At 42.7% G+C, this 27,999-nt stretch overlaps 2 protein-coding genes across 3 annotated transcripts in view; both read right to left on the bottom strand.

Annotated features, from left to right (window-relative positions):
- Nucleotides 1-18,612, bottom strand: part of Polb (DNA polymerase beta) — a 29,501-nt gene extending 10,889 nt beyond the window's left edge. For both annotated transcript variants that reach the window (XM_031339264.1, XM_031339265.1), the window contains exons 1-10: nucleotides 18,472-18,612; nucleotides 18,224-18,281; nucleotides 13,248-13,314; nucleotides 10,738-10,812; nucleotides 9,976-10,034; nucleotides 8,140-8,189; nucleotides 5,677-5,728; nucleotides 3,547-3,601; nucleotides 3,392-3,464; nucleotides 2,965-3,035 (exon numbers count right to left, since the gene is read on the bottom strand). In XM_031339264.1, coding sequence (XP_031195124.1) covers nucleotides 2,965-3,035; nucleotides 3,392-3,464; nucleotides 3,547-3,601; nucleotides 5,677-5,728; nucleotides 8,140-8,189; nucleotides 9,976-10,034; nucleotides 10,738-10,812; nucleotides 13,248-13,314; nucleotides 18,224-18,281; nucleotides 18,472-18,532 — 621 coding nt within the window. In that variant the 5' untranslated portion in view covers nucleotides 18,533-18,612. The remainder of the gene's footprint in view (nucleotides 1-2,964; nucleotides 3,036-3,391; nucleotides 3,465-3,546; nucleotides 3,602-5,676; nucleotides 5,729-8,139; nucleotides 8,190-9,975; nucleotides 10,035-10,737; nucleotides 10,813-13,247; nucleotides 13,315-18,223; nucleotides 18,282-18,471) is intronic.
- Nucleotides 18,613-24,339: 5,727 nt separating this feature from the next.
- Nucleotides 24,340-27,999, bottom strand: part of Ikbkb (inhibitor of nuclear factor kappa B kinase subunit beta) — a 54,825-nt gene continuing 51,165 nt past the window's right edge. The window contains exons 21-22 of the mRNA XM_031339262.1: nucleotides 26,332-26,422; nucleotides 24,340-25,388 (exon numbers count right to left, since the gene is read on the bottom strand). Coding sequence (XP_031195122.1) covers nucleotides 25,320-25,388; nucleotides 26,332-26,422 — 160 coding nt within the window. The 3' untranslated portion in view covers nucleotides 24,340-25,319. The remainder of the gene's footprint in view (nucleotides 25,389-26,331; nucleotides 26,423-27,999) is intronic.

The raw sequence follows: 27,999 nt of genomic DNA on the forward strand, positions 1-27,999 counted from the left end.
TGTGGACCAGGACAGCCTGCTGCACTGCGTTAGGAATATGTGGACCAGGACAGCCTGCTGCACTGTGTTAGGAATATGTGGACCAGGACAGCCTGATGCCGCTGCACTACCATGCTCTGTTTTATGCAGTGCTAGGGATGCAACCCAGGGCCTTGTGAATGCTACACATTCAAACACTCTACCTGAATTATGTCCACAGTCCTATGCTGTTTCTTTTAAAAAACAGAAGTTACTTGGGGTTGGAAAGATGGCTCAGTGGTTAAGAACACTTACTGTTCTTCCAGACAACTCCAGTTCAAGTTCTAGCATTCACATTAGGTGGCTTACAACTGCCTGTAACTGCCATTCTAGGGGATCCAACACCTCTGGTCTCTGAGGGCAACTGTGGTCACATACACATTCCTACAGACACATGTGCATCATTAAAGACATAAATCTCCAAAATTACTTATTCATTTAATTTATCTGTGTGCATACCAACCTGTGCATGCTGTGGTTTATAAACCAGGGGACAGAGCTTCAGAGCTGGTTGTCACTCATGTTGGGGTCTCTCAGCTCTACTTGGCATTCTCCAGGAAAACTGCCCTGTGATCTCCCACTGATTGTCCTGCCTCTACTTCCCACCTTGCCATAGGAATGCTGGGATTACAGATGCGCACCACCCACTACATCTGGCTTTAAGCATGGGTTTCAAGCATTCAACTCAGGCTGCCAGGCTTAAGCCATCTTTCCAAGTCTCCTTTTTCATTTCCCCTCTACTAGAAAACACATCAAACTAAACTGTTCTTTTCTTTCTTCTTCTCTTCTTCCCTCCCTCCTACCCCCTCTCTCCCCCTGTCTGTCTCTCTGTCTGTCTATCTCTCTCCCTCCTCTTGCTCTCTCTTTCTCCCTTTTTTAATTTTTTGCTTGCTTGCTTCATAGCCCTTTCAAGCCTGGGATTCACTTTGTACAGTGGGCTAACATTGAACTCATGCTAACTTCTTGCCTCCCAAGTGCTGAGATTACAAGTACAAACCACCATGTCTGACCATCAAATGAAATGACTTCTTGTTCTTAGAAACTACTTATGCGAGGGTGGAGAGATGGCTGCTCTTTCAGAGGTCCTGAGTTCAATTCCCAGCAGCCACAAGGTGGCTCATAAGCATCTATAATGAGACCTTGTACCCTCTTCTGCCTGCAAAGATACATGCAGGTAGAATGTTGTATACATAATAAATAAATAAATCTTAAAAAAAAACCAAATTATGCTTTCAATGATAATAAACTTCATTTGGCTTCATCAAAGCAAAGAATTAGCACTTTTTTTTTTTTTTTTTTTTTTTTTTTTTTTTTTGGTTTTTCGAGACAGAGTTTCTCTGCGTAGCCTTGGCTGTCCTGGAACTCACTCTGTAGACCAGGCTGGCCTCGAACTCAGAAATCCACCTGCCTCTGCCTCCCAAGTGCTGGGATTAAAGGCGTGCACCACCACTGCCTGGCAAATTAGCACTTTTTAAAAAGCAAAAATATTCTAAAATTTAAAACACCTGCCTCTATATGTTTTTAATAAGTTTTACAGTAGTTATTTGCATTTATTTAGTGTGTAAGTGCACACACATGTACACATGCAGAGGCAGAGAAACAACTTGAGATAATTAGCTCTCTCCTTCCATCATGTGGGTGCAGGGACTGAACCCAAGTCAGGGTTGGTGGCAAGCAGCCTTATTGATAAGCCGTATCTCTGACCCTCTGTAACAGATAAAAATTTTCTTAATGAAAATATGTACTTTATGCTAAGTATTTCTGAAATTGATAGTAAATAATTCTGAAAATATCTTCAATTCTATTTCTTTAGATGTTAGGGATGCTCAAAAACCTGACCCCTTCTCTGTAACGTACTTTGCCTCCCACAGGATAGTCAGTCCAGGGGACCAGCAGGATGACTCTCTGGGGACATCAGTGTATCCATTGCTGTGGGAAGAAGTCTGCCAGTTGTCTGTGTCCTGGCTCATGTGACATCAGACAGATGTAGATGTTGCACCACAAGATCAGGCAGTCACAGTAAGGAACCAAGTATGGTAGCGACCCCAGGGGCAGGAAAGAGATATGAAAAACACTATGGCTTTCCTGATCTATTCTAGTGGACAAGACCATGGAGTGAAGGTACAGGGACGCCCCTCTCGACATTTTACTTGTCATCCTCTTTACTTGTCATCCTCTCTAAACACAATCTTTGGCTATGTTTAAGATAAACTCCGAATTAGTATGGATTTCTTTAAAAAAAAAAAATCAAAACTAAAGCTGTTGGAAACCAGTTACTGTGAAATATTGCACATATGAAAACTGTAACAAGCCCCTAACCCTGATGTGAGGCATGAAGTACTACATATGCACTCTCAGACAGTCAGTGTGCGTCTCCCTGAGAGCTTCTACCATTCTTACTTCCTGTGGGCGCTCACGCTACAAATTATGAGTTTTTATTTGCAAGACATATGCGATTTTATCACATACAGGTATCTGTAAAAGAAATGTGGTACTGTTTGTGGCTTATTTTTATCTATAGATGCTGGTTTACCATGGAAAACAATTAAGAGAATTCATAAGACAAGGCTCTCATCCTCACGCCTACCTGCAGTAAGGATCTCTTTCACGTTAGCTACTCTACCCATCTTTTCTCACTTTACATGGTGTGAGGAGCATCAGCAGATTCCACCCCACAGATTCATTCACTCATTTATTCCCTCACTTATGTTTAATTGGCAATTATACTCTGTGTGTGTGTTTGTATGTGTCTCTATATAAAGATTAAAATAAATTTCAGGGCCAGGGTTATAGCTTAGTGGTAGAGTCCCTGCAAGAGGCCCCAAGTTCAATCCCCAGCACCACAAACAAACAAAATCCACAAGGTGAAAATACCCAACTATCAATTAGAACATGATACTCCTTCTGAGTAAGATTGATCACATTTGGTTATCCACTCAGAGGTACCTGTTTACTTGACTCTGACGTGAAGCTTGGGTGGGTCAGCAGAACATCCATGTCTCCACTGGACTCTGCGCCTATGATAAAAGAACATATACTGAATTCTCTATGTAAACCTACTAGTTAGGCCAATCTAGAATGACATTGAAGACACATGCACAAGGGGTCACTTTCTACCCACTGTAATTGTACCTAAAATGAGTTAAACGACTTCTATTTTCTGTCCAATCACTCAGATACAATGACAGAGACAACAGAATATGGGATAAACAAGAGCAATGGGATAAACACACACAAGAAATTAATTAATACTATGGATCTTAGGAAGCCTATGAAGTGACACTAATCACATCTTTTTAATCTACGTCTGTCACACACACTAGGTAACTTTAACATCAAGCCACGACTAACTCAAGAGTATGAAGTGTGTTACCTCTTCGGAAACTGCCACAGACTGTAGCAATGTACCCAGAATCCACTTTTTTAACTTCATTAAGTACAATATCCTAATAGAAAAAAATTGAAGTCAGTATTCTAACAACAGCTGGCTTTCTCATGCTACAGAGAGCATCATGCATACACTCTTACCTGCATCTGCAGCATCTCCTCACGAGGAATTCTCTTTTCAAAGTCCTCAAAATATCTAGAAAGACATAACAAGTAGAAAGAGATTTCTGTACAATTTTAATGTTTAAAAACTGTCTACCATATCAAGCAGAGAAGGGAATCATTTGTCAAAAATCAAGACTAGAATTGTTAGAAGACAACAAGAAAGCCAGGGCAGGTGGTGGAGAAGGCACCTGTTGTTTAATTGATCCAAACTGCATCCCTTGTAAAATTTCAGACTTTAAATGCATTTCCACATAAACTTTATATTCACACAAGAATAAAGAATTAAGGATCAGAATGCAACTTAGTTGGGAGATCTTTTGCCCAGCAAGCACAAAGCCCTGGGTAAACCAGACCCAGTGGCATATGCCTGTAATTAGAGCACTTAGGAGGTGTTCATCCTTCCCTGGCTACATGGCAAGTTCAAGGTCAGTCCCAGATACATGAGACCTAGTCTAAATAAACAAGCAAACAACCCAGGCTACAGTAAAATAGGCATTACTGCTGCACGTTTCTGAAGGAGACCGTCCTCTGCTGATAAAGTCAGGCTTATATGTCAAAGCACCTAAAACCTGCACAAAGAGGAAGAAGGCTCCGATGTGCTACTGTCTTGAGGGGAGCCGGATGCTACTGCATCTATATATGGTCTTATTTTATTTTCTTTCTAAATAACATACAGCATCAAAAAGCTAGAAGGCATTTTAAGTATTTACAGGATGACAATGATAAATGTTGAGGGTATGGGTATGTTTGAATCCCTGATTTAAAACATTATACAGTGTATCCACGGTGAAAATTATACCAAAAGTTTTGTATTTAAAATATTATCCTACAATATGGATGAACAAGACACTGAGTGAATAAGCAGTCATGGGAGGTGTGAAACATCCAGAACAGGAAAAGTTGTAGCAGCAGAAAGATTATTAGTTCCTAAGCTTAGAAAGAAGTGTGTGAGGGTTAAATGAGGAAGAGAATACCAGGCTCCTTCCGGGTAGGAAAAATGTCCTAAAACTGACTGTAAAAAACTGATGTGGCTGCGCAACCCTGTAAATATACTGAAAGTTGTTCAATTGTATATTTTACACAGGTTAACTGCATAATATATAAACTTTATCTTAGGAAGCCCAATAGGATAGTACTGCAGCATGAAACAATGTCTACACATATGTCTAAGAATGATAGTGCATGCATTCAGAATAGTTCTGAGTGCACAGGCTCTTCAGAAGATCTTATAAATTTCCCTAACACTCAGGTTCTCCAAGGGCTATAGAAATGAAAGAAATCATAAGGCACCAATAGGAAAAAATGTAATTTGGACCAAATCACCAAGATTATGTAACTCCAGAGACACAGAGTACTAGTGCACTAACACTGTAACATGTGCTACACAAAATCAATGTTGATGCTAGTATACTGTACTTTCATTTACAGATTAATGATCTTCCTCTCATATTCATGTAACTTTATATGCCTCATGTTCACAGATCAGGGGTAAGCTCCTGAAGAGCTACTTGTGCTGGGTATAGACCTCAAGCCTGTAATCTGAGATCTTGGAGGGCCAGGCAAGAGAATCACAAGTCTGAAACCAGCCTGGGCTTCATACATGAGGAGTTCAAGGTGAAACAATATCTCAAATAACAGCCACTCCCCAAAAGAACCTAAACTCTATCTGATATACTCAGTTCTCATTTCTCCCATTTTTTAAAGGAAGTTCTCCAATAAAAGTTAAGAGAATGAAAGGAATTCTCAAAGAAAATGAGAACATAAGCAAGCAGCTACAATGCAATAATAAAACATATGAGCACAGGCATAAAGTTTACAAAACTCTGCACAAAGTTCAGCACTTCTGAATAAAAAAAAGGTTGTATTTAGCTAAGTCTCAAGGTTATCAAAGAATGTCTATACATGCACATGTAAAAACTAATGAAAAAGGAGGCCATGTAAGAGACTAAGGAGGAATGTATGTGAATAGTTGGAGAAAGGAAAGGGGAGGGAGTAATATTATTATATTATAATCTCAAAAAGTAAAAACAAAACAAAACAAAACAAAAACAAACCAAACGTCTATGAAAACTTTTACATCTGAAGTATCAAAATTGGCTATCTTACTTCAGCCCAATTCGTTGATGATGGTTCAATTTATCTTCATTTTTCCTGAGATCTGAATAGGAGATAAAGTTGAGGTGTTTAAATTGAATATGTTTTAGAAAAAATTATTAAACCCAATTATCTTTTCTACAAAGAACTACCCTAAAGAAAAAGATATCAAAATGATTTTCAAAATACAATAACTAAAAAAACACCACAGAGATTAAGAACTAGTAACAACTTTTCAAGTCAACATTGCAAACGAATTGCAATGAGTCAAAATTTCAATTAGAGGGTTATGAAAAAGTATATAAACAAACCGGGAATTACAGGCAATCTTACTGGCTAGAGTTAAAATCACCCTTAACATATCTAATGTAGCTTACTACACTGTTGATGGCAGCAATAGAAACCACAGCTCCTTAAGGTTTTATAATTGACTTTTTTGAGACGGGGTCTCACAAGATAGTCCTGGCTGGCCTTGAACTCAGAGATCAGCCTGCCTATGCCTGCATCATTACCACGCCCGGCTAGACTCATTCTTCTTAGACACGTGTTAACTCCCATTAGCATTGAATATGAGTTTGTGAAGGCACTATGCTAATGGAGAGAAGGGTAATAGCCTCATCTTTTAATTTGGAAAAAAACATGCCTTTCTAGGCAGGAATGCAGTAGCAACTTTAGCTAAAGAAAAAAAACAAAACAATTAAGCTTCAAATGCAATTTGCTTAATAACCAGTATATTGAGAGATACATAAATTCCCTCTGAAGACATGGAGAAAAATATGCATTTTTTGATAAATGCACATATACTTCCTCCCAGAGAAAATACTACAAATATATCTAAAATGAAATGGAAACAATTATATACAGTCATCATATTACATATCTGAATTATGAAATATAAAAACCAGAACAGAAGATTCTAGCATCACTGGGTCAATAACTTCATTCTTGACCTTTTTGGCCAATCATCTCACTTAGAGAAACTGTATATGATACAGGCAAAAAATACACTGTCCTCCTGAGATAAAGATGGTTTATTTTCTGGCTAGTTGACAAAAGGAGTGCCCCACAAGTGCCAGGTGCCATGTTGAAGTGCTCACTACTGCTCACTACTCTAAGTAGTCTAAGACATTACTGTGTCAAACCCTGTGAGTAAGAAATGCGTATATACCATGTGGCCCAGAAGCTGAGGAACTAAGCAAACCCACTACAATGAGGTTTTGGAAACGGCATTCAAAACTAGATCAGTTTCCAAAGCCTGTCTACCTGGTCTATCTGGGTTGCTTAGAGGTAGCTGAACCCACAAATATTTCATCCTATGCTAAGTGGGGCACAGTACACATTCCACGGTATGTGACAATGAATCCATATGTACACTTGGAAGATGAGGAGATACGTTACATTTAAAGGATGCTTATGTTACATTAAGGGAAATGTGCTAAAATTATCTGGTCTAGGCTTTAATTTTCCCTCCATTTCTTTGAAAGCAAACATTCCTCTAACAGCTTATAAATCTCCAACAGAAACATTCTGTCAACATAAACAGTTTAGCTTTTAGTCTAAAATGTTACTGTCTAAAACATGAATAAAAGCAATTTAGACCCAAATTTTTCAAATAATCATGACTTTGTTGTCTTTAAGCTGAGAAGTCTAACATCTGCTGTTTGAGCTTTTTGAGAAGCTAACTTTCAAAGCAGGAGTTTCCCCTCCTCCTCCCCCATTTCAGACCTAAGCATATGTATCCAGTGTCCTTCCAGGTCCTCTAAACGCTGACAAGTGGCAGGCCCAAGTGTACCTCCACTGCCCTTATTATCAACTAGAAGGCAAATGGGGGCAGGGACTCCTGTTTATCCCCCGATATGAAAGTGCCTGCAGTGGGAGAGAGAAGCCGGCAGTTCAGCTGTGAGAAGCTCATCCACGTAGAAAAAGCTCACCCAGGAATCCCAGCTGAGGGCTTCAACTCCTCCAGTCAGTTCTGCAGGATGTTTCGAGCACCGAATCTGATGACGGTATCTTAGGGCTGTGTTTTTCTTTTACCCAGGAGACTCACCAGAAGGGACACTGCTGTACTCAGCACTCTATACTGGGACCTCTGCCTGGCCATCTCAAGGGAGCCTTTCCATTTGATTTGGATTTGATGTTCTGAGTGCTGGATGTGATGACGTTTGTTATCTATCTGCTACTTACTGTCTCTGTGGCTTGCTATGTGTATGTCGACTCAAAATACAAATGAGGCTATTATAGCTCAGTCTGAGATCAGACACCACAAAGTAACCTCTTGATCATCTTAATTTTTTTTTTGTCACAAATCTAAAAATATCTAAGATAGGAAGGTTGACCTTGTTCTAGATCTGCTCTCTATGATGTAGTTGTGAAAACACCTTTTCTACATTTATTTACATTTATTTGAGAACAGGATTTCCAAGATGGCCCTCCTGGAGATTTTAGCTTGGACTTGGTGATTTATGTCATACTTACCTTCTAATGTTTTAATTCCTTCATCTACAAACTTCCTTGCAGCAGATGGCCTATAACAACAACAACAACAACAATTAAAAACCACTGTCTCAATACCAGGGGAAACTCAAGTCTTTGTGATAACAGTATGTCTTCTATTGTTAGGCAGAGTTAATACTCAGCTAAACAAGAATTGCTGGATGCTGCATGGTTACTTTGCTAATGTTCATTTTACCCAATGAGTTTTTGAATTTTCAGTCAGTTGGTGGACAGCCATGACCTTGAACATAAAAAGACACCGAGGCAGCTAGCTGTCATAATGCACATACAGACATGTGGGCACTTGAGCACTCATTAATTTGAAATTTATTGAGGGCCTATTCCGTGCCACATACACTGCTGGAAACGCTACATAGACAAGACACTTCTACGCCAGTATGTAGAGAAAGACAACAGATACGCATATAAACAAGCACAATGTCAGGTAGATGCATATAGTGTGACATCACAGAGCCGCTGTGTCTCACTTTAGACTGGACAGGAAGTAGAGACCTGTGAGATGCTAAAACTGACATACGAATGAAGAAGGCCAGCTATTTGAGAGACCAAAGGAAAACCATTTCAGGTAGACAAACAATTCATGATGGTTCCATGGATAAGTATGAGGTTGGCTTGTTCAAGAACAAAATTAGTAATGCTGAATGACATAGGGTCATATAAAATACCACCGAGCAGTACACAGGAGTCACAAACTATAACAGAGGTAAGTTTTGGCCTTCCTCAAGCACAGTGAATAGCTCTTAGAAATGAGGAAGAGCCACTCATAAAACCTGCCTTAGGTTTATAGGTTACCACTGTGTTACGGAAAGCAATTTAGCTGGCAGGAGCAACAGGGACAGCACCCATATTTCCTGAAGTACTTACACCGTGTCAACTTTCATTATTATACAGTAAGAACAGAGAACAGAAAGAATGTGTGTGTGTACGTGTATACACACGAGACTCTGCAAATATCAGACTATACATGGTACAGAAACTGACACTAATGTTAGAAGCCAATGTGCCAATGAAGAAAAACATTGAACAGGGAGTCAGGGTCCTGAAAAAGAACTTCTGCTGGTAATATACCAACTAAAGAACTTCAGAAGAGTACTATACCAAATGCTCTCCAAATTCCCTTCAAATAGACATTTTAGAGTAGCCTTGAATCTCTGCGGAGTCACGCTGCTTTCCAATGTCCTATGTTTAAGACTTTAATAAAGGCCGCTCAATGGGACAATTATTGTACCTCCCAGGAATGTTTTGTCCCACGTGGATGAAAGGAGAGCACCACAGCTAACCTCTCACGTGCCCAGTGTTCAAGAAGCTCCCTTGGTGGCTAGCCCAAAATAATATTAAGATAAAGATTTACAAGCCTGAATTTTAAAACTGGCTGAGTTCTTGTCAAATTCACAAGGTGCTATAGAGAAGATACTTAGGCGTGCTCAGGGCAGCACACAGAGTCTGAATAAAAGACAGAGATACAAGTAGGTGCTGGGGTTTGGAGGAGGGAGAAAGCGCTAGTCTGGGGACTCTCGCTGTTTCAGGAAGAGGTGGCTTGGAAGGGTCTTTAAAACACAACAGCGACTGAACTGAAGGCACAGCTGTAGATCCTCAGTTGTGAAGATGTCAGGGCAACAGTGGGAGGGAGGGAGGGAGGGAGAGAGGAAGGGAAGGAGGGAGGGAGGGAAGGAGGCAGGGAGGGAGGGAGGGAGGGAGGGAAGTGCAAGCCTGGAAAGGAACCAGCAGGCATTCTGGTTTGGATGACATGAAAAGAAAAATAATTTACAGCCATGTCTGGTAGGAAATAGTTCTTACCCGATGCCAGTAACTCGAGTCAGGAAATTGATGGATGAACTTGTATCATCCTGACGAATCTTTATGAAAAAGAAAATCAAAGAATCATTTAAGAATGTTTTGTGAACTGAAATTATCTTATTGGAAATATACCAGTATGCTAAAAATAAAGTAAAAAAGTATTTGCATTTGTAGAGAACACAAAGGCCTGAGTAGTGAGTGAGTGGTAACAGGGCAGCTACAGACTTCTCACTTCTAATTTATTCAATACATGGGATTTTGGGGGTTGTTTTTATACATAAGCTGTAGAATAACAAGATCTAGCTAATTATAAAGTGTCCCCTCATATAGTTATTTTTGTAGTACCAACATTTATTACCCACTCTCTATTCAGTTTTCCAATACTTTTAAAAGGTCTCTTCGTAAAAGACCAGAAATGATATCATTAAAACAAACAAAAATCATAAAAGATGCTCAGGAGAATTCACACAGACACAGACATATGAATGATAATGACTTTTTCTCATCAAAATGTGCAATCACTGTGAGTGGTACAGTGAGAGGAACCCTGCCCCAGACCGGCCGTGTCTAAAGCCGCACTCAGAAGTGGGAGAAGAGGCTCGTCTCTGACACAGCCTCACCATGCTGCCCAGGGCCTTCCTCGCCTCACTGACACCATTAAGGACCAATCATCATTTCTCCTCTGAGTCTCCCTAAAAGCGTTATATCAATCATTCTGCTCTAGGCCATAAGGGAGGATAAGAAACCAAGTTAAAATGTTACCTTTTCCAGTTTACGTAATTTTCCAGTTGCTAAAAATTCATCAATCTTTTCAGCAATTTTTGTTCCTACTCCTGGCTATACAAAAAAATTAAAAAATAAAGAAGACATAAATATAATGCTTACCAAATCCCAAGAGATAAACACTGAGGAGTAAGAAACAAGTGATTACTGGACAAGTTTTGAAAAAAAAGGTACAGAAAACTGAACCCACAGAAGAACTCCCCAGAATAAACCACTTAAAGAATAGACAGAGAAAAACTAGTAAGTAACTTTACATCACTCTTGTTTGCATAAAATTAACTTTTGAGGGCTGAAAATGTACACACCAATAGGAACGTGGCTGCCTGGCTCAGGAGAGGCTCTGGACATGCTCCCAATACACCCCCACCCTAACCCCTTACATTTATTAAGGGAAACAGAGAAAACTGGGTTGGCAAGATGGCTCTGTGGGTTAGGGCACTTGTTGCCAAGCCTCATGTCCTGGGGTCATGGAAGGAGAGAACTGGTTCCTACAAGTTGTCCTCTCACTTTTACATGGGCACCACTGCCTGCATGTATTCATACACATCCTAAATAAATGAATGCAAACAATTTTTAACTAACAAAAAAAGGAAAATGTGAAAATAAAGTTACATGCACAGTATCAAGATCGCTTATTAGTCTCATGGCCTTGAAAATTAAATACAAACATCACCTGTATTCACAACCTCTAACATTTGCTTGTACTATTTAACTGAGACTGTCTTTTAGAACAGGAGTAGTTCATGGCAGCTTTCGAGTTATGTTAAATATCTGAAAACAAATTTAAGGTTCACCAGTAAGATATGTTAAATAAATTCCTACAATGAACTAATATGTAGCCATAAGAAACACTGCCGTATTTACTGGTAAAAGAAATTAAGTGTGTTAAGAAAAAGTACATATGGGCTGGAGAGATGGCTCAGTGGTTAAGAGCACTGACTGCTCTTCCAAAGGTCCTGAGTTCAAAAATCCCAGCAACCACATGGTGGCTTACAACCATGTGTAATGAGATCTGACGCTCTCTTCTGGTGTGTCTGAAGATAGCTACAGTGTATTTAGATATAACAATAAATAAATCTTTTTTTTTTTTTTAAAGTACGTATATAAGATGGCTTGACGGTTAAGATCATTTATTGCTCTGGCAGAAGACTGGGCTCAGTTCCTAGCTCACAATTGTGTGTAACTTTGGTTCTAGGGAATCCCATGTGCTCTTCTGGCCTCCACAGGCTTCTGTATACATATGGTGCACATAAGCCACACAACCACACACACATACACATATACATGTAACAAAAATTTCTTTTTAATTAAAAAAATTAAAAGTGCCGAGCAGTAGTGGTCCACACCTTTAATCCCAGCACTAGGTGGACTGATCACTGTGGGTGAGGCCAGCCTGGTCTACAGAGAGAGTCCTAGGACAGCCAGGGTTACACAGAGAAACCCTGTCTTGAAAAACAAATAGATTATATAAATAAATATAAAAAAGCTTAAAAATTAAAAGTAACTACATCATTAAAATATGATCCTAGCTTCTACTTTGGGGTTCCTGATTGCTGTGTCAGAAGTAGAAAGAGCAGCATCTGTACCGCTAGGTTCCATCTGGTGCTGATGCTACTAGACACCGCACATAGAGCGCCATGACCAGACTGCACATCCAACGAGGCCTAACTTAAATGTAACTAAGATCTTACCTTCTTCTTCAACTACAGTAACCACACTTCAAGAATTCAATAGCTCGACAAGGCTCATGGCTTCAGTACTAGACAGTATTCTCCTCAAATGTAAAACATGAAAGAATAAAGGCCTGGTCTTTTTACTGCATTCCCAGTCCTTAGCGATGTACTTGCTCAAAGTTATAAACTAATGAATTCTTGTCACTTAGTAGCTCTATTGGTCTTCTAAGGACAAAATCCTTGAAGTGAAAACAATGGGTCAAAAGATAAGCATTCCTTGGAGCCAGCTTTAATCCTAGCCTACTGAGGCTGAGGCAGGGGATCTCTATGAGTTCCAGGCCACTTAAGGCTACATAATGAGATCTTGTCTCAAAAAGATGGGGGATGGAATATACATATTCCACCAAATGATCCTTCAGAAAGACTGCCAACGAATACTCCTTCAGCAGTAAACATTTCTGTACACATGTATTATTAATAACTTGATAGGCACTATATAGTATCTTGTCTCAGTCTAACTATTGATGAAGCGCTATGTTTACTGGTTCTCTTTATTATTTGTTTGTGAGAGTGCATGCAGACATGCCACAGCATGCATGTGGAAGTCAGAGGACAATGTAGTTCCAAAGACTGAAGTCAGGTTCAGCGAGCAGGCTTGGCAGCAAGCCTTCATCCACTGAGCCATCTGGGCAGCCCTGTTTAACCCTCAGGTATGCATACCCTCAGGTATGCATACCCTCAGGTATGACATGGCCCAGTTTCTTTCTCTCCACCCCCTCCAAAAGATGGGGTTCATGACATGTTCATTCCGCTTACCAGTTTCTTAGCTTCTGCTCCACTCTTGATTCTGTGTGGGTACTTTGCTATCACGGAGGCTGCTTTTCTATAAATACATAAATAAGTAAATAAGCAAGTAAATAAAAAGGAGGAAAAGGAAACAACTCAAAATCCAGCAAATGCTTATTGTCTCTTAAACTGAACTACACACACTACCAAATATCCACATCAAAGCTTTACAAAGATACATGGTTCCTCCTGAGTAGAAATGATCGATGGATGTTCATGGACTTGGATAGCAAGACTGGAATGGTGAGAAAGACATCTGGGGAAAGATAACAGGGACTGGGACTCATAGAGGCTGCCCTTGTGACAGATCTGTCCAGACTTTATGGCAGGTTGACTACACTGTGCTGCATCCTCTGTGGAAAGGCCAACACCTTGTCCTCACTGGAGTAGATGCTTGGTCTGCTTATGGATTTGCCTTTCCAGCACGTAATGCTTCTGCCAAAGCTACCACCTGTGGACTGTTTCTGACCAAGGAACTCACTTCATAGCCAGAGAAGCGCAACAGTGGGCCCACATTCATGGGCTCTGCTGGCCTTACCATGTTCCCTACCAGTTCCTGAAGCAACTGGTGGGATAGAAAGCTGGAATGGCCTTGTGAAGATACAGTTCCAGCATTAGTTAGGATAGAAAGATGGAATGGTCTTGTGAAGATACAGTTGCAGCATCAGTTAGGATAGAGAGATGGAATGACCTTATGAAGATACAGTTGCAGCATCAGTTAGGATAGAGAGATGGAATGGTCTTGTGAAGATACAGTTGCAGCATCAGTTAGGTGACAGCAGCCTGGAGGCTGCTTCCTGTTCTCCAAAGGTGGTTAATGCTTTGAATCATCATCCAACCCTCCGTGATCTTCACCAAATTGGTGCTGAGAAACCTGGATGTCCGCAAGCAGTAGAATGAAAACAGGACCACATCTATCACCACGAACAAAAACTAACTCAAAAGGATCAGAGACTGGAACCTGAAACCTAAAAGACTCGATGGATAGGAACTGCTAGAATAATACACAGACCAGAGAAGTGCCATGACATAGCTGTAGGAAAGGACTTTCTAAATAGGACTCCATTTGATCAAGAATTAAGACTAACAATCGACAAATGGGACTTCATAAGACTAAGCACATCTGCACAGCTAAAGAGACAACCAACCATGTAAAGAGGAAGCTCTTGAACTAGGAGAGATGCTTTACCAGCTACATATCTGACAGAGGATTAATATGCAGAACTAAAAAACTAGAGAATCAAAACACAAACAAACTAATGAGTTATTTAAAAAAATGGGTCAGGGATCTGAATAGAACTCTAAAAAAGATAAAAGTGGCTGATAAATACATCATCCCTAGCAAGCAGGGAAATGCAAATCAAAGCAACTTTGAGATCTCAGCTTATTCCAGTCAGAGTGACAACTGTTGTCCAGAGTGTGGGGGACAAGGGAACCTCACTGACTGTTGGTGAGATTGCAAACTGGTGCAACCACTCAGAGAGTTAGTCTGGAAAATTCTCAAAAAGCTAAAAGGAAATCTACCCCATGACCCAGCTATATTACTCTAGAACATATGCCTAAAGGGCTGACATCCTATTCCAAAAACACATGGTCAGCCATGTTCATTGCTGCTCCATTCACAAAAGCCGGAAAATGGAAACAACTTAAATGCCCTTCAGTCTCAAATAAGTAACAAAAATGTGGCAATCTACTCAGCTATAAGGAAAAATCAGCCGAATGTGATGACCTACACCTTTAATCCCAGCACCTGGGAGGCAGACACAGGAGGATCTCTTTTGAGTTCAAGGCCAGTGTGGTCTATGTAGTGAGTTCCAGAACAACCAAGGGTACAAAGTAAGACCCTGCCTCAGAAAAAAATAAAAAATAAAAATGAATCCACAAACTTTGCAAGTAAATGGAACTAGAAAAGGTCATACCGAGTAATCCAACCCCAGAAAGATAAATATCGCATCTCTTTTCTACTGGAGGCTCCTAGCTCCAAATCTTCAGATATGAGTACATATCTCAAAGTAAGTGTAAAAACCAGGAAGTAACATGGGACCTTAGACAGGATAGGTGCTTCAGGGAGCAAGAGAGAGAGAACACCATGGGTGAAGTGATCCAATGGGGTGAGGAGTGAGAAAAAGGTGGGGTATAATTACGGAATGGGGAGAGAGAATACAGAAGGATGAAGGCTGGTAAAATAACAGTATAGATGTCTTCCTTAAAAAAAACAAAAAACAAAAACAACAACAACAAAAAAACACAATAAACCTAAGTCTGTGTACAATACATACATAAGCTCTGAGCTAACAATGCTCCCTCCAAAAGCCAAAGCACCCAGGTAAACATCCAGAGCTAGGGCATGAAAAGCCCTCTTTTGAGTTTTTGGCCAGAGATGTCCTAGTATGTTGTGTATGTTCCCAAACATACAGACTATTGCTATTGCCTTTGGTGGCAACCTAGAAGCCACCAAATATGTAGAAGATAAGTCCCTATAAGAAACCATGCATTTCAGACACAGATCCCTGAGCTGGACTGACCTGAATGTCCCTTCCTGAGGACTAGCTTTCATGGTATCAGAAGGCACCAGGCAAGCTTCCAACAGAGAGAATCCACCAATAGTCCTACACAGCTATGACACCAATGACCCACAATGACCTGCATGGCATGCTAACTCTAAGGGTACAGTAGGGACACATATGTCTCAGTGGTAACCAACAGCTCTCTAATTGGACTGAAGACTCACTCATCAAGAGGGAAATCAATCATATGTGGTACCAGCAACCCAGACAACTACCTACCCAGGGCTACTGAAGTCACAGGTCTGGAGAAGAGCCTATGACCACCACTTTCCAAAGCAGCACAATCCCTAGCTACATTCTCTATGCTGATCCTTATACTACAGGCAGTGTAAGTGCAGCCTTCACACACCCACAGACAGTGCAGCCTTCACACACCCACAGGCAGTGTAAGTGCAGCCTTCACACACCCACAGGCAGTGTAAGTGCAGCCTTCACACACCCACAGACAGTGCAGCCTTCACACACCCACAGACAGTGCAGCCTTCACACACCCACAGACAGTGTAGCCTTCACACACCCAGACAGTGCAGCCTTCACACACCCACAGGCAGTGCAGCCTTCACACACCCACAGGCAGTGTAAATGCAGCCTTCACACACCCACAGACAGTGCAGCCTTCACACACCCACAGACAGTGTAACCTTCACACACCCACAGACAGTGTAACCTTCACACACCCACAGACAGTGTAAGTGCAGCCTTCACACACCCAGACAGTGTAACCTTCACACACCCACAGACAGTGTAACCTTCACACACCCACAGACAGTGTAGCCTTCACACACCCACAGACAGTGTAGCCTTCACACACCCACAGACAGTGTAGCCTTCACACACCCACAGACAGTGTAGCCTTCACACACCCACAGACAGTGTAAGTGTAACCTTCACATACCCACAGACAGTGTAAGTGCAGCCTTCACACACCCACAGACTATGTAAGTGCAGCCTTCACACACCCACAGACAGTGTAGCCTTCACACACCCACAGACAGTGTAGCCTTCACACACCCACAGACAGTGTAGCCTTCACACACCCATAGACAGTGTAGCCTTAACACACCCACAGTGTAGCCTTCACACACCCACAGACAGTGTAAGTGCAGCCTTCACACACCCACAGACAGTGTAGCCTTCACCCCTCATCAAGAAAACTGCTCTTTGCAACAGAGACCATTATAGAAAACCATAAGCCATCAAAACGCAGAGTTATGGAGCCAAGTTAAATGGATATGTCTACAAAATAACTCCTAAACCTAAGGCCCAGGGAACAATGCGGAGGAGGGAATGGGAAAACTGTGAGAGTCAGAGGATGGGGGAAACGGTGGTAAGGCTGTGCTGCCTAGGAATGCCAGAAGCTATCCTCACAAGGTCTCACCGACATGATTGCCTAAACATGAGCTGAACAAGGACGAATACAACAGACACACCACAGTGGTCAAGGCCTCAACCCTACACGAAACTGCAGGAAACTAAGGAACACGGAGAGCAGAGAAAGAGTCTTTACCAGGGAAGTCACGCCAATTAGTTATCCAATTCCAAACGGTCAGCCCCCAAAACACACAAGAACACTATACAGTTGGGGCAGATTGTATTTATGTACTTAGGAAAATGTATGTGTAGACATATCTAAACATATATGGAACAACAATTAATGAAAAAAAGGAGGCTATGAATTTGAGAGATCAAGGAGGGTTATACATGGAAGTGTTTGGAGGGAGGAAAAGGGGAAATGATGTAATTATAACCCCCAAATAAAAGAACTAATAAGAACTAATAATAACAACAACAACAATAATAATGACTCCAGATGAGAAAATCAAGGTATGGGACAGACTATTGGAGAACACTGATTGTAAGGGCTAGCTTGGGGAAAGCAAGGATAGTTCACTCTTACTTTTTAGAAGCTGAGGGGCTTGGGGCTGTTTATAGGTTATGTATCGGACTGTGGGAATAATGGTCGGGAGGTGCCCGCTGAGGTTTGTAGTGCCAGGCAATGGTTTTCAGGAAGGTCACAGGATCTGTTACAGTCCAACCAGAAAGGAAGGTGATTTTCTGAACTACATCTATTTCACAATGCGGATCTCATCTACTGTTATCATGTTTTAAAGCCGCACGGTATTTCCTGTCATTCAGGATTAATGGTGGGAATATATGCATCAGGCACCTATTTTCAGTCAGAACTGTAAACTCTCCTGAGTTAACCCTATAAAGCTCTGCCAAAATCCTGTATAGGTTAAATAAAGTGCCACTCAGGGCTTTTTTTTTTTTTTAAAAAAAGCTCTTTCGGATCGTCCAAAGAACCACTGGGCACCCGCTCTCCATCCCTGCTAAGTGACAGCAAACTAGGACGTCCTGGGACGCCAGCTCACCACGTACCTGTACGCATTGTACTTGTGGATCGCCTGGCTCACGTTCTTCTCAAAGTTTGCGAGTTCTGAAAAGACAACAAAGGGCTCGAGGACACACGTACACAGCCGCGAACGCGGGGCCCGGGAAGGAGGTGTGGGCCGGTTCCTCCACGGGCGGCCGGGACCGACGCTGCCGGGTGCTGCGACCGCGACCGGGGCGGTGGGAGAAGCGAGGCCCGGCTGAGGAGAGGGACCGGGGGGCGGCCGGCGACTCACCCACAAGCATGTCTGTGATGCCGCCGTTGAGGGTCTCCTGCGGCGCCTTGCGCTTGCTCATGGCGCCGGCGACCCCACTCCTGGGTCTTACCGGTGGAACAATGGCGGCGCCTGACAGGGCGCAGCGCGGTGACGTCACGCGCCAGGCCACGGGGCGGGGCCAGCGGCTGCCGGGCGCTAGTGGGGAGTCCCGAGGCAGAGGAGCGAGGAGGTCAGCGTTTCCTCCTGGTGGGTTAGCCTGAGCGATCCTCTCCGCTCTCCTCGTCGCAGAACAGTCTGATTTAGAGCCCGAGGTGCAGAAGGAGGTGGACGTTGGCTGCTGTGGGCAATCGCTGTGGAACGCATGGCCTGTACTGTATGTGCGGAGTGCCGGTGCCAGTTCTGCTGTCAGAATCCAAGAGCTGCTCCGTGCTTTTGGACGCCTGGTATGAATATGCCAACCTACGGCTAAAGACGCGTTCTGGCTTGCTTTCTTTGTTTGTTTCGATATCCATGCTTCTTGTGGGAGAAGCTAAAACTAGGAAAAGACCACAATAAAGAAGTGTCTGACTTAACAGCACTGGGACCCTCGGACTCTGTGCGACCCTTACAATTTCCTTGAATTGGAATGTAGCACTTGCGCCATTTCTAAGTGCTCCTCATGGGGTCCATATTAACTGCAAACACAGCAATTCGTTTGGGCATACAGTTAAATTGTTAGTATGATACACACTAGTGTGGGCGAATCTGAAAAAGAGTATAGGAGAAAGGAAAGTCAACGACTCTTGGATTCTGACAGCAGAACTGGCACCAACGTCTTGTCACCCAGCTTAGATATTATTATTTGGGGACACTTTTACTTACACTTTTACTTTTCTACTCCAGGCGTATCTTTTAAATTTTCTATTATTGTCTTTATTTTGTTCTGAGATGGGGTATCTATGTAGCCCAGATTGTCCTAGAACTATGAAGAGCAGACTGGCCTCAAACTCACAGAAATCTCCCTGCCTCAGTCTCCTGGGTGCTGGGGATAAGTATGCAACACCAGGTCCAGCAATACATTGTTGTTGTTTTAAGCGAATGAGTTCTTTGTATTAGCAAGGACAGGGCACTGCTTTCGGTACTGGGTGTACAATAGCGATAAGTCAAGTCTTGTGCACGCGTCCTTGGCAGGGGGTGATAAAGTGGCCTAAGGACAAGACAAGAATGAGTGACTCGTTGTGAAGAGGACATGCTTGGTTCCACCACAACACTGCATGGATAAACAAAACAAAGCAAGGAAACAGGGCAGCCCTTGGGAGGGGAGAGATGGGTTCTATTTAGTCAGAACAGTTGGAAACACCTCTCAGAAGGTCCCTGTGCACTGAGACACAATGAAGAGGAAGAGGGCTTGGGGGCAACTGAAGAGGAAAGAGGGCTTGGGGGCAACTGGAGTGATCCCTGGAAAAACAGCAAGGCCCACGCCCAAAGCTGCCACTAAGTGTTCTGTATCAGTTGGAACAAGTTCACTAGGACGGAGATCCGAGGACTGCAGTGTGGACTGTGGTTGGTAAAGCTAGAAAATCATTTAGCCTTCTATGCTATCCCTTGACTTTCTGCCCTTTTCCTGCATTACATCCTTACTACTTTGTGTAACTTTCTTGTTCTCCTTTCTAAATGTTACACTAAACCTACAGTAGTATACACCAATGCTCTATGGACTAGAATACACCTGTATATTTGTATACACAAATGCTCTATGGGCATGCATGAAGTAGACACGCAGTTTGAGGTTGTATATCCATACATATTATTATATACTGTAAGTCCATCCATTTCTTGAAAAGTCTGCGATTTCATTTTTATTTAGAGATGAATCATATATACATATATGATCCACATATATATACACATATATATATGTGTCAGATGTCTATTATTTATTCATCTATTGATAGACATCTGGGTTTGTTCCATTTCCTTGCTATAGTCAATGAAGTAGGAAAAATAAGGATGTGCAAATATCTGTAGGGTAAGGTGTAGAAGTCTTTGGGTATATGCCCAGAAGTGAATATTGAGTCATTCAGTAATAAGTACTATTTTGATTTTTTGAAGTCTCTGAGCTGATTTCCATAATGGTTGTTCATTAGTTTGCACCTCCATTAGCGGTGAATAAGGGTTCCTCTTTCTCCACATCCTCTCCAACATTTGTTATGCGATTCCTGATGATTGCTGTTCTGACTGGGGTGATGAGGTACAGCAGAGTAGTTTTAATGTGCATGTCCCTGATGACTAGGGATGCTGGACATTTTTTTGGCTTTGTATTTTTTTATTTTTATTTTTATTTTTTAATTTTATTTATTTTTTTATTTATTTTTGGTTTTTCGAGACAGGGTTTCTCCATATAGCCCTGGCTGTCCTGGAACTCACTCTGTAGACCAGGCTGGCTTCCAACTCAAGAAATCCGCCTGCCTCTGCCTCCCAAGTGCCGGGATTAAAGGCGTGCGCCACCACTGCCCGGTTAGGCTTTGTATTTTTTAAAAAGCCTGTTTCTTCAGTTCAATAGACAATGTGCTCACTGGCAGCTTGATTTCCTTGGTAGTTAATTTCTGCACTTCTTTGTAAATCCTGTATATTAGCCCCTTGTCTAAAGAATAGCTGGTAAGGATTTTCTCCCTTCCCTAGGCAGTTGACTTTGCTGATAGTTTCTCCTGCTGTGTCAAAACATTTTAACCCCATGTTGCCCATCTGTTGACGCCTGAGACTAGTTCCTATGCATTAAAACTGTTCAGAAAGCTTTTACCCACCCTAGTGCCATAGAGAGTAATTCCTATATTTTCATCCAGAAGTTCCAGTGTTTTAAGTTTTAAATTAAGGTCTTCCACCCATCCTGAATTCTTTTCTGTACAAGATCAGGGATAAGAGCCCAATTTCATTCTTCTGAGTGGAAGTTGTGTTGGACGGGCTCTTATTGTTTTCGCTGCATATCTGTGATTAAGAAACAAAAATCAGGCCAGGCATAGTAACAGTAGGACTTTAATCCCAGCACTTGGGAGGCAGGGACATTAAAAAACCAAACCAAAACCAAAAGCTGCTACTATTGTGGTCCAAGGAGGTGAGGGTCCATCCTAAACTAGCATCCAAATTGGGAGGTATTGTGCATGCAGTAGTGGTTTTGGAGACAAACAAGATACAAGATTGAGGGTACCACTGATAGTTTCTCCGTAGCTTCAGAGAGCTGCTGAGACCAGGCAATGTGTAGCACACAGCCAGAGGCTCTGCAGGGCCATTGCATAATGCTGTAAAGGAGAAGTCTGGGTTGCTTTGGAGACTCAGCGAGATTCAGAGCCATGAGATGCTTGCCAAGAAGAGCAATACTGACATGGAGCAGAACCAACCCAAGTGAGTATCGTCTAGTCCAGGAAGGAAAGCTGCAGGGGCCAAGCCACCTAAGCCTTAGAGACTTCTGCCCCAGATAACAGACAGCCAACAAGGATTTGGTGTTTGCCCTACTGGGGTCAGTCCTGTTTTGGTCCAACCTTTCCACATTATTCCCCTATTCTTCCCTTTTGTAATGGGAATGCATATTCTGTACCATTATATGCTGTGGGTGTGTAATTTGCTCTTTTATTTCCCAGGGAATCACAGTTTAAGAGAGTGCTTTGAGTCCCATAGAGACTGAAAATTTAAAGTATAAAAGACCATGGGAAAATTTGGAGTTGGTCAAACTGTATTTTGCACTATGAGCTGTCCATGTGTCTTGAGGGCTAGGAACCTGGGTGTGGTAGTTTGAATGAGAAATGTTCCCTACAGACTCACAGATTTTTAAACACTTAGTCTCCAGCTGATGGTGCGGTTGGTGTGTGTGTGTGTGTGTATGTGTGTGGTACCTTTCGAAGGTGCAGGTTTGAAGATTTATAGTCTTGTCCCACTTCCTTCCTAATCTCCTCCTGCTATGCTTTCCTGTGTATGGAAGAGAAATGTGATCACCCAGCCTCCTGTCATCAGGCCACTCCTTCCCCGTGTTCTAGGTCCAGAGATAGGAAATTAAAAAAAAAAAAAGTTACTTACATTATCTTTTGTGTGGGGGTGTTTTGCCTGGTGCTAGCAGAGGCCAGAAGAGGGCATCTGATCCTCTGGAACTGGAGTTATGAGTGTTTGTGAGTTTCTATGTGGGTGCTGAGAATCAAACACAGGTCTTTTGGAAGAGTAGCTGGTGCCATGATGGCTGAATTCATGTCCCCCAGCTGGACATGGGGAAATGTTCTTCCCACACGGTCAAGATGATGAAGGCCATGGATTTTTAAGCTGACATCCAGATGAGATTTTGGTTTCAAGAGTTGATGCTGCACTTAAGACTTTGGATATGTGAAAAAAGAGTTTTGTTGGGGCTAGTGGTTAGACCGAATTGATGGTGGGCCCATAACATGTCTACACCCTAAGTTCTAGAATGTGTGGATATCACACCATATGGCAAAATGCATGATTGCATTAAAATCTTGAGATGAGGGACTTATTCTAGATTTTCCAGAATGGCCCTAAATCAAGTGAAAACTTTTTTTTTTTTAAAGATTTATTTATTTATTATATGTAAGTACACTGTAGCTGTCTTCAGACACACCAGAAGAGGGCAACAGATCTCATTACGGGCGGTTGTAAGCCACCATGTGGTTGCTGGGATTTGAACTCATGACCTTCCGAAGAGCAGTCGGTGCTCTTCCCCACTGAGCCATCTCACCAGCCCGCCTTTTTTTTAATATATATAAATCAAACAAGAACAAATCTGCAGGAGGAGACTGAAGGAGAGACCACGAAGGGCTGAAAGCTATTTGGTAGTGCTGTTTTGGGAGGTAGTAGAATTTTGGGGACAGGGTACCTAGGTTAGGGCTGAAAAAATGGGGTTACATTTGAAGGTTACAGGCCTCACGTCTGGCCTGACTGCTCTGCTTCTTGACTGTCATGACATGACAAACATAATCAGAACTTCCTTGCTCCTACCTCTCATTCTCACTGGCTCAGTCAGGGACCAGGCCTTTGCCCTGATGGAACACTTTAGCTATGAAACAAAATAAGTGATCCCTAAGAAAGAGACACTACCACAAGCTGAAGATCTGGAGCCACCGAAACAGGAAGAGGCCAGCAAGGGCTCTCTCCTCAAACCTTTTTGGGGAAGTACAATCTCGATGACACTTAGATTTCAATTTCTTAAATTTCTGCTTTAGCTATGTCATTTATTACATTTAGAGAGAGATTTTTTTCTTTAGGATTGTGTGTGTGTGTGTGTGTGTGTGTGTGAGTCCACTAGTTAGCTTTGATCAGGCCCCTAGGGAACTCACCATCAGCATCAACCCTCAGATCCCTGTATAGTCTGCCTTCTCTTTGCTTTATTTATACACAGAGTCCCAGGATTTTACCTATAGTTAAGGGGAAAAAGTATCTCTTTCATTGTGCTGGATAGTTTTATGTCAATTTAACCCAAGCCAAAACCTTACTTGAGAAGATGTGTTTATAAGATCTGGCTGGAGGACATTTTCTTAATTAGTGATTGATGGGGGAGGGCCCAGCCCATTGTGAGTGATGTTATCTCTGGGCAGGTGGTCCTGGGTTCTATAAGAAAGCAGACTGAGCAAGCAAGCCATGTGAAGCAAGCCAGTGAGCAGCATCCTTCCATGGCCTCTGCATCAGCTCCTGCCTTCAGGTTCCCACCTTGCTTGAGTTCCTGTCCTCGGTTCCTTTGATGATGAATGTGTATGTGTAAGCCAAATAAACCTTTTCCTCCCCAACTTGCTTTTTGGTTACAGTGTTTAATCACAGCAATAGAACACTCATCTTTTGGGGAAGCAGAAGTAACCCTTGAATTTCATTGTCATAATTTACAGTGTTCTAATGACAAACTTTCCAAACCACTGCTTTGGGTTAATGTCATTTTTCTTGCATAAAGTTTTCCCATGCCTACCAACAGTTTGTTAAACCACAGCTTTCTCAGCCCAGCATCCATTCCCTTCCTAGTCTGGTCTCATCCGATCTTTTCTGGTCTTAGTTCCCACTCTGCCCTTTCCAGGATGTCTAAACACTGAGCACACATGAAGGGTAGGACTCTATAGTTAATGACATTACTCGGGGGTGGGGGGATGTTTACGCTGAGCTTAAGCCAGCATCTTTATTGTCAGAGTTTTCAGATAGTTTACCAGTGCACAGTATCAATCTCTAAGAAATTATCAAACCATGCAGCCCCTCTGAACTCATTTGACCATCGAGGCTTCATACTGTCTCTGCGGTGACCACTCTGACATTTCTCTGTCCCAGCGTTATTTATTCTCTAATCAAGTATACCTGTCTATAATAACCTGAGCCTGTTTTGCTTTTACACACACACATGCACACAAACACACAAGTTTTGTGTGGTATTAAAATGGCTCATAATCTAGACACACTATTCAATTTTACAAACTTCCCCATGATGTTGAATTTTGAGCTCAGAAGTACTAGTGATGGTATACTGTGGAAATACACCTTTGAGCCCAAGAGACATCATCTGAATAATGATACCCAGATGATGCCCCAGCTGTAAGGTGAGGAGGGATGGGTAGGGCAGGGCTCCTTCCCCCAGGAGTTCAAAGGGGACAGGCTGGCTGCTGCCTGGAAACACTGAAAATAGACATTTGTCATTTCTCTGTGTGGCTTTCTTTGTACAGCAGCTATGAAGTGTCGTTGCTGCAAGTGCTTGTAGCTGCATTGTTGTGCTTCTGTTGTAGAGGAAGTCCAGTGTGTAGACACAGCCAGCCTAGGCTGCTGCAGGCAAGCATCACAGAACCTGGGGGAGTGAGATTTCCACCTGGAGATACCAGAACAGCATCACATGCAGAGCCACGGGCCAGCTCATGGGCACATCAGTCACAGGCTTGCTCCAGGCTACACCTTTCTTCATCCTCCATCTGTAACCAGCTCCAGTCTAGAGTCTGAAAGTCAACAGGCACATTAAGTACTCAGTGGCAGGGCCATCGTTCCTCTTGTTGGAGGCAAGCAACACAATCTAGAAGTAGCTTTAAGCCTTATCAGCGTCAGCCTTGGTACTACAGGGCACCCTTGAGCCAAGTGAGTGCAGCAGATTTCCTCTGGACTAGCTGAAGTTCCTGGAACTCTGTGCCTGTGGAATGTGGACGGTCATTTTAGTATGACCTGTAGCATAGAGCTCTCATTTAGATACTCACTGTAGATAGGTGGGAATCATCTCAGTTATCCATTTCCATGTCAACCAGAAGAGGCTGCCCTTTTCTCTGGCTAAAGTGCAAACACGTAGAGAGCAGGAAGAAACAGTACCAGAAGGCAAGTGAGAAGCAGCAGGAGTTAGGGAGGCTCGCGGAAGAAAGACAAGTGAGCAGGTTAGCGAAGACGGCAACTGAATGGGGTTTCTTCTGACTCCCCAAAGTTAGATGTGCAAGTAGTTAGTAGGTGCTTGCATCAGCAGGAAAAGGCCATTTAGACACCAACAACTGTTTAAGCTCTGTCTCAAAGTGCCTGGGTCACAGCTAGATTTTCTTCAGGTCAGTTTCTCTGACACTGCTACTGCTTGTAGCCAAACTGAGTCCTTGAGCCACAGGCTGTGACAGATTTCTCTTTTGTCACAAAGCCCAGCACAGTGCCCAGCACATACAGACATTCTGCAATGGTCCCACAGACAGGGAAGGGGCTTCTGCTGCCACTCGCTTGCTGCCACTTTGTCAGGATTAAGTGTCATGAGGATTAAGATAATGAATGCATGTGGCATTCCTAAGCATGAAATCATCAAGAAAACCTTAACATGCAGAGACAGCCGTGAGTGAAGGCTGATTCCAAACTGCTTCTCCTCTTTTGCTGCAGAAAGGAAGGGACCAGACAAGCTGGGCTCCCCGCAGGCGTTACCGTGAAGCTGCGGTCTTGCTCCTTCACGGTGTCTTGCAGCGCACTTTCTAGCCTGGAGCAGAGGGCGTGGGCTTCGGCCACCAGCTCTTCACTGAGGACAAAGATCAAATTACCAGAACAAGGTCATCAGGGTCTTACCAGGGCTAGTATGAGGCTGTAAAATATGCTAAAGAATTTTTCATACCATTCTAAGGACAACACAGGAATCACTCCTGCCTTCAAGCACCGATCAGTGACTAGTGATCACAAGCATCTAGCTAAATACTCGACAGGTACTCAAATCCCACAAGGGGTAACACTGCTGAAAATAGGGGACAGTAAACAGGTCTTCACATAATAAAAGCCTTTAAAAAGGGATTTATTTTTATTTTATGTGTGTGTGTGTTGGTCTGTATGTATGTCTGTGCACCATGCACACGCAGTGCCCATGGACAGAGGGCACTGGATCCCGGAAACTGGGGTTAGAGCCCTTGTGAATTGCACGAGGGTGCTGGGAGCTGATCTTAGGTCCTCTGCCACGCAGCCAGTACTCTCAGCTGCTGTGCTGTCTTAGCTCCAGCATTTCTTTTTGATTTATATATAAGCAAATTTCCATCCAAAGCGCCAATATCTAAAGGTATTCCATCGCCTATTTTCTAACTTTGGGTTTTTTTGTTTGTTTGATTTGGGGCAGGGGGCAGTGCTTGGAATTGAGCATAGGCTAGGCAAGTGCTCTACCACTGAGATAGAGCCCCAAATCATTTTTAGATCCAAATCCATTTTTAAAATGGAAATAAAAAAAATAGATCAAGAAATGTATGAGCAGGGCTGGAGACATAGCTTAGTAGTTAAGAGCACCAATTGCTCTTCCAGAGGTCCTGAGTTCAATTCCCAGCAACCACATGGTGGCTCACAACCATCAGTAAATGGGATTTGGGGTGTGTCTGAAGACAGCTACAGTGTACTCATATAAATAAAATAAATAAATATTTTTTTAAATGTATGAGCTTCCATAGTATGCATTTCTGGCAATGCACTGCATCTAAACTGCACACTCAGTTTTCTAGCATGGATTGTCTATGACACTGGGCAAGCCAACCCGTCCTTTTCCAACCAGAGTCTTGTGAAACAGAGAGCTAAGACACCCACCCCTACCCGTGCTCACAGGCTAACCTTTCTAAGCTCGGGGGCTGTCAGTGGAGGAGAAGCACCAGTGCCTCCGATTTCCCTTCTCCTTCACATGTGACATTGTGTGTGGGGAATAACCAAGAGCGAGTCCACAGGGCTCCTGGCCAGGCTAAAGGCTCACTGTCAGCTCCAGAGAGCAGAGAGGTTCATGACCCGGTGTCTGGCTTCTAGAAGCCTTCGAGTGATGGGAGAGGTAATTAAGACTCCACAGTAACATATAATTAAATACCAAAGCCTATACACTCCCTAGGATCAAAACTAGGATTTTAGAAACCATCTTTATTGTTATGTACTTCATGTCAGAAATCTTGCCTGTTCGCACTGTAACAAATGCATGGCTTCGCCGGGCAGTAGTGGCGCACACCTTTAATCCCAGCACTTGGGAGAGAGAGGCAGGTGGATTTCTGAGTTCGAGGCCAGCCTGGTCTACAGAGTGAATTCCAGGACAGCCAGGGGCTACACAGAGAAACCCTGTCTCGGGGGAAAAAAAAAAAAAAAAAC

The sequence above is a fragment of the Mastomys coucha genome, unplaced genomic scaffold (assembly GCF_008632895.1).
Source record: "Mastomys coucha isolate ucsf_1 unplaced genomic scaffold, UCSF_Mcou_1 pScaffold22, whole genome shotgun sequence".
Lineage (NCBI taxonomy): Eukaryota > Metazoa > Chordata > Mammalia > Rodentia > Muridae > Mastomys > Mastomys coucha.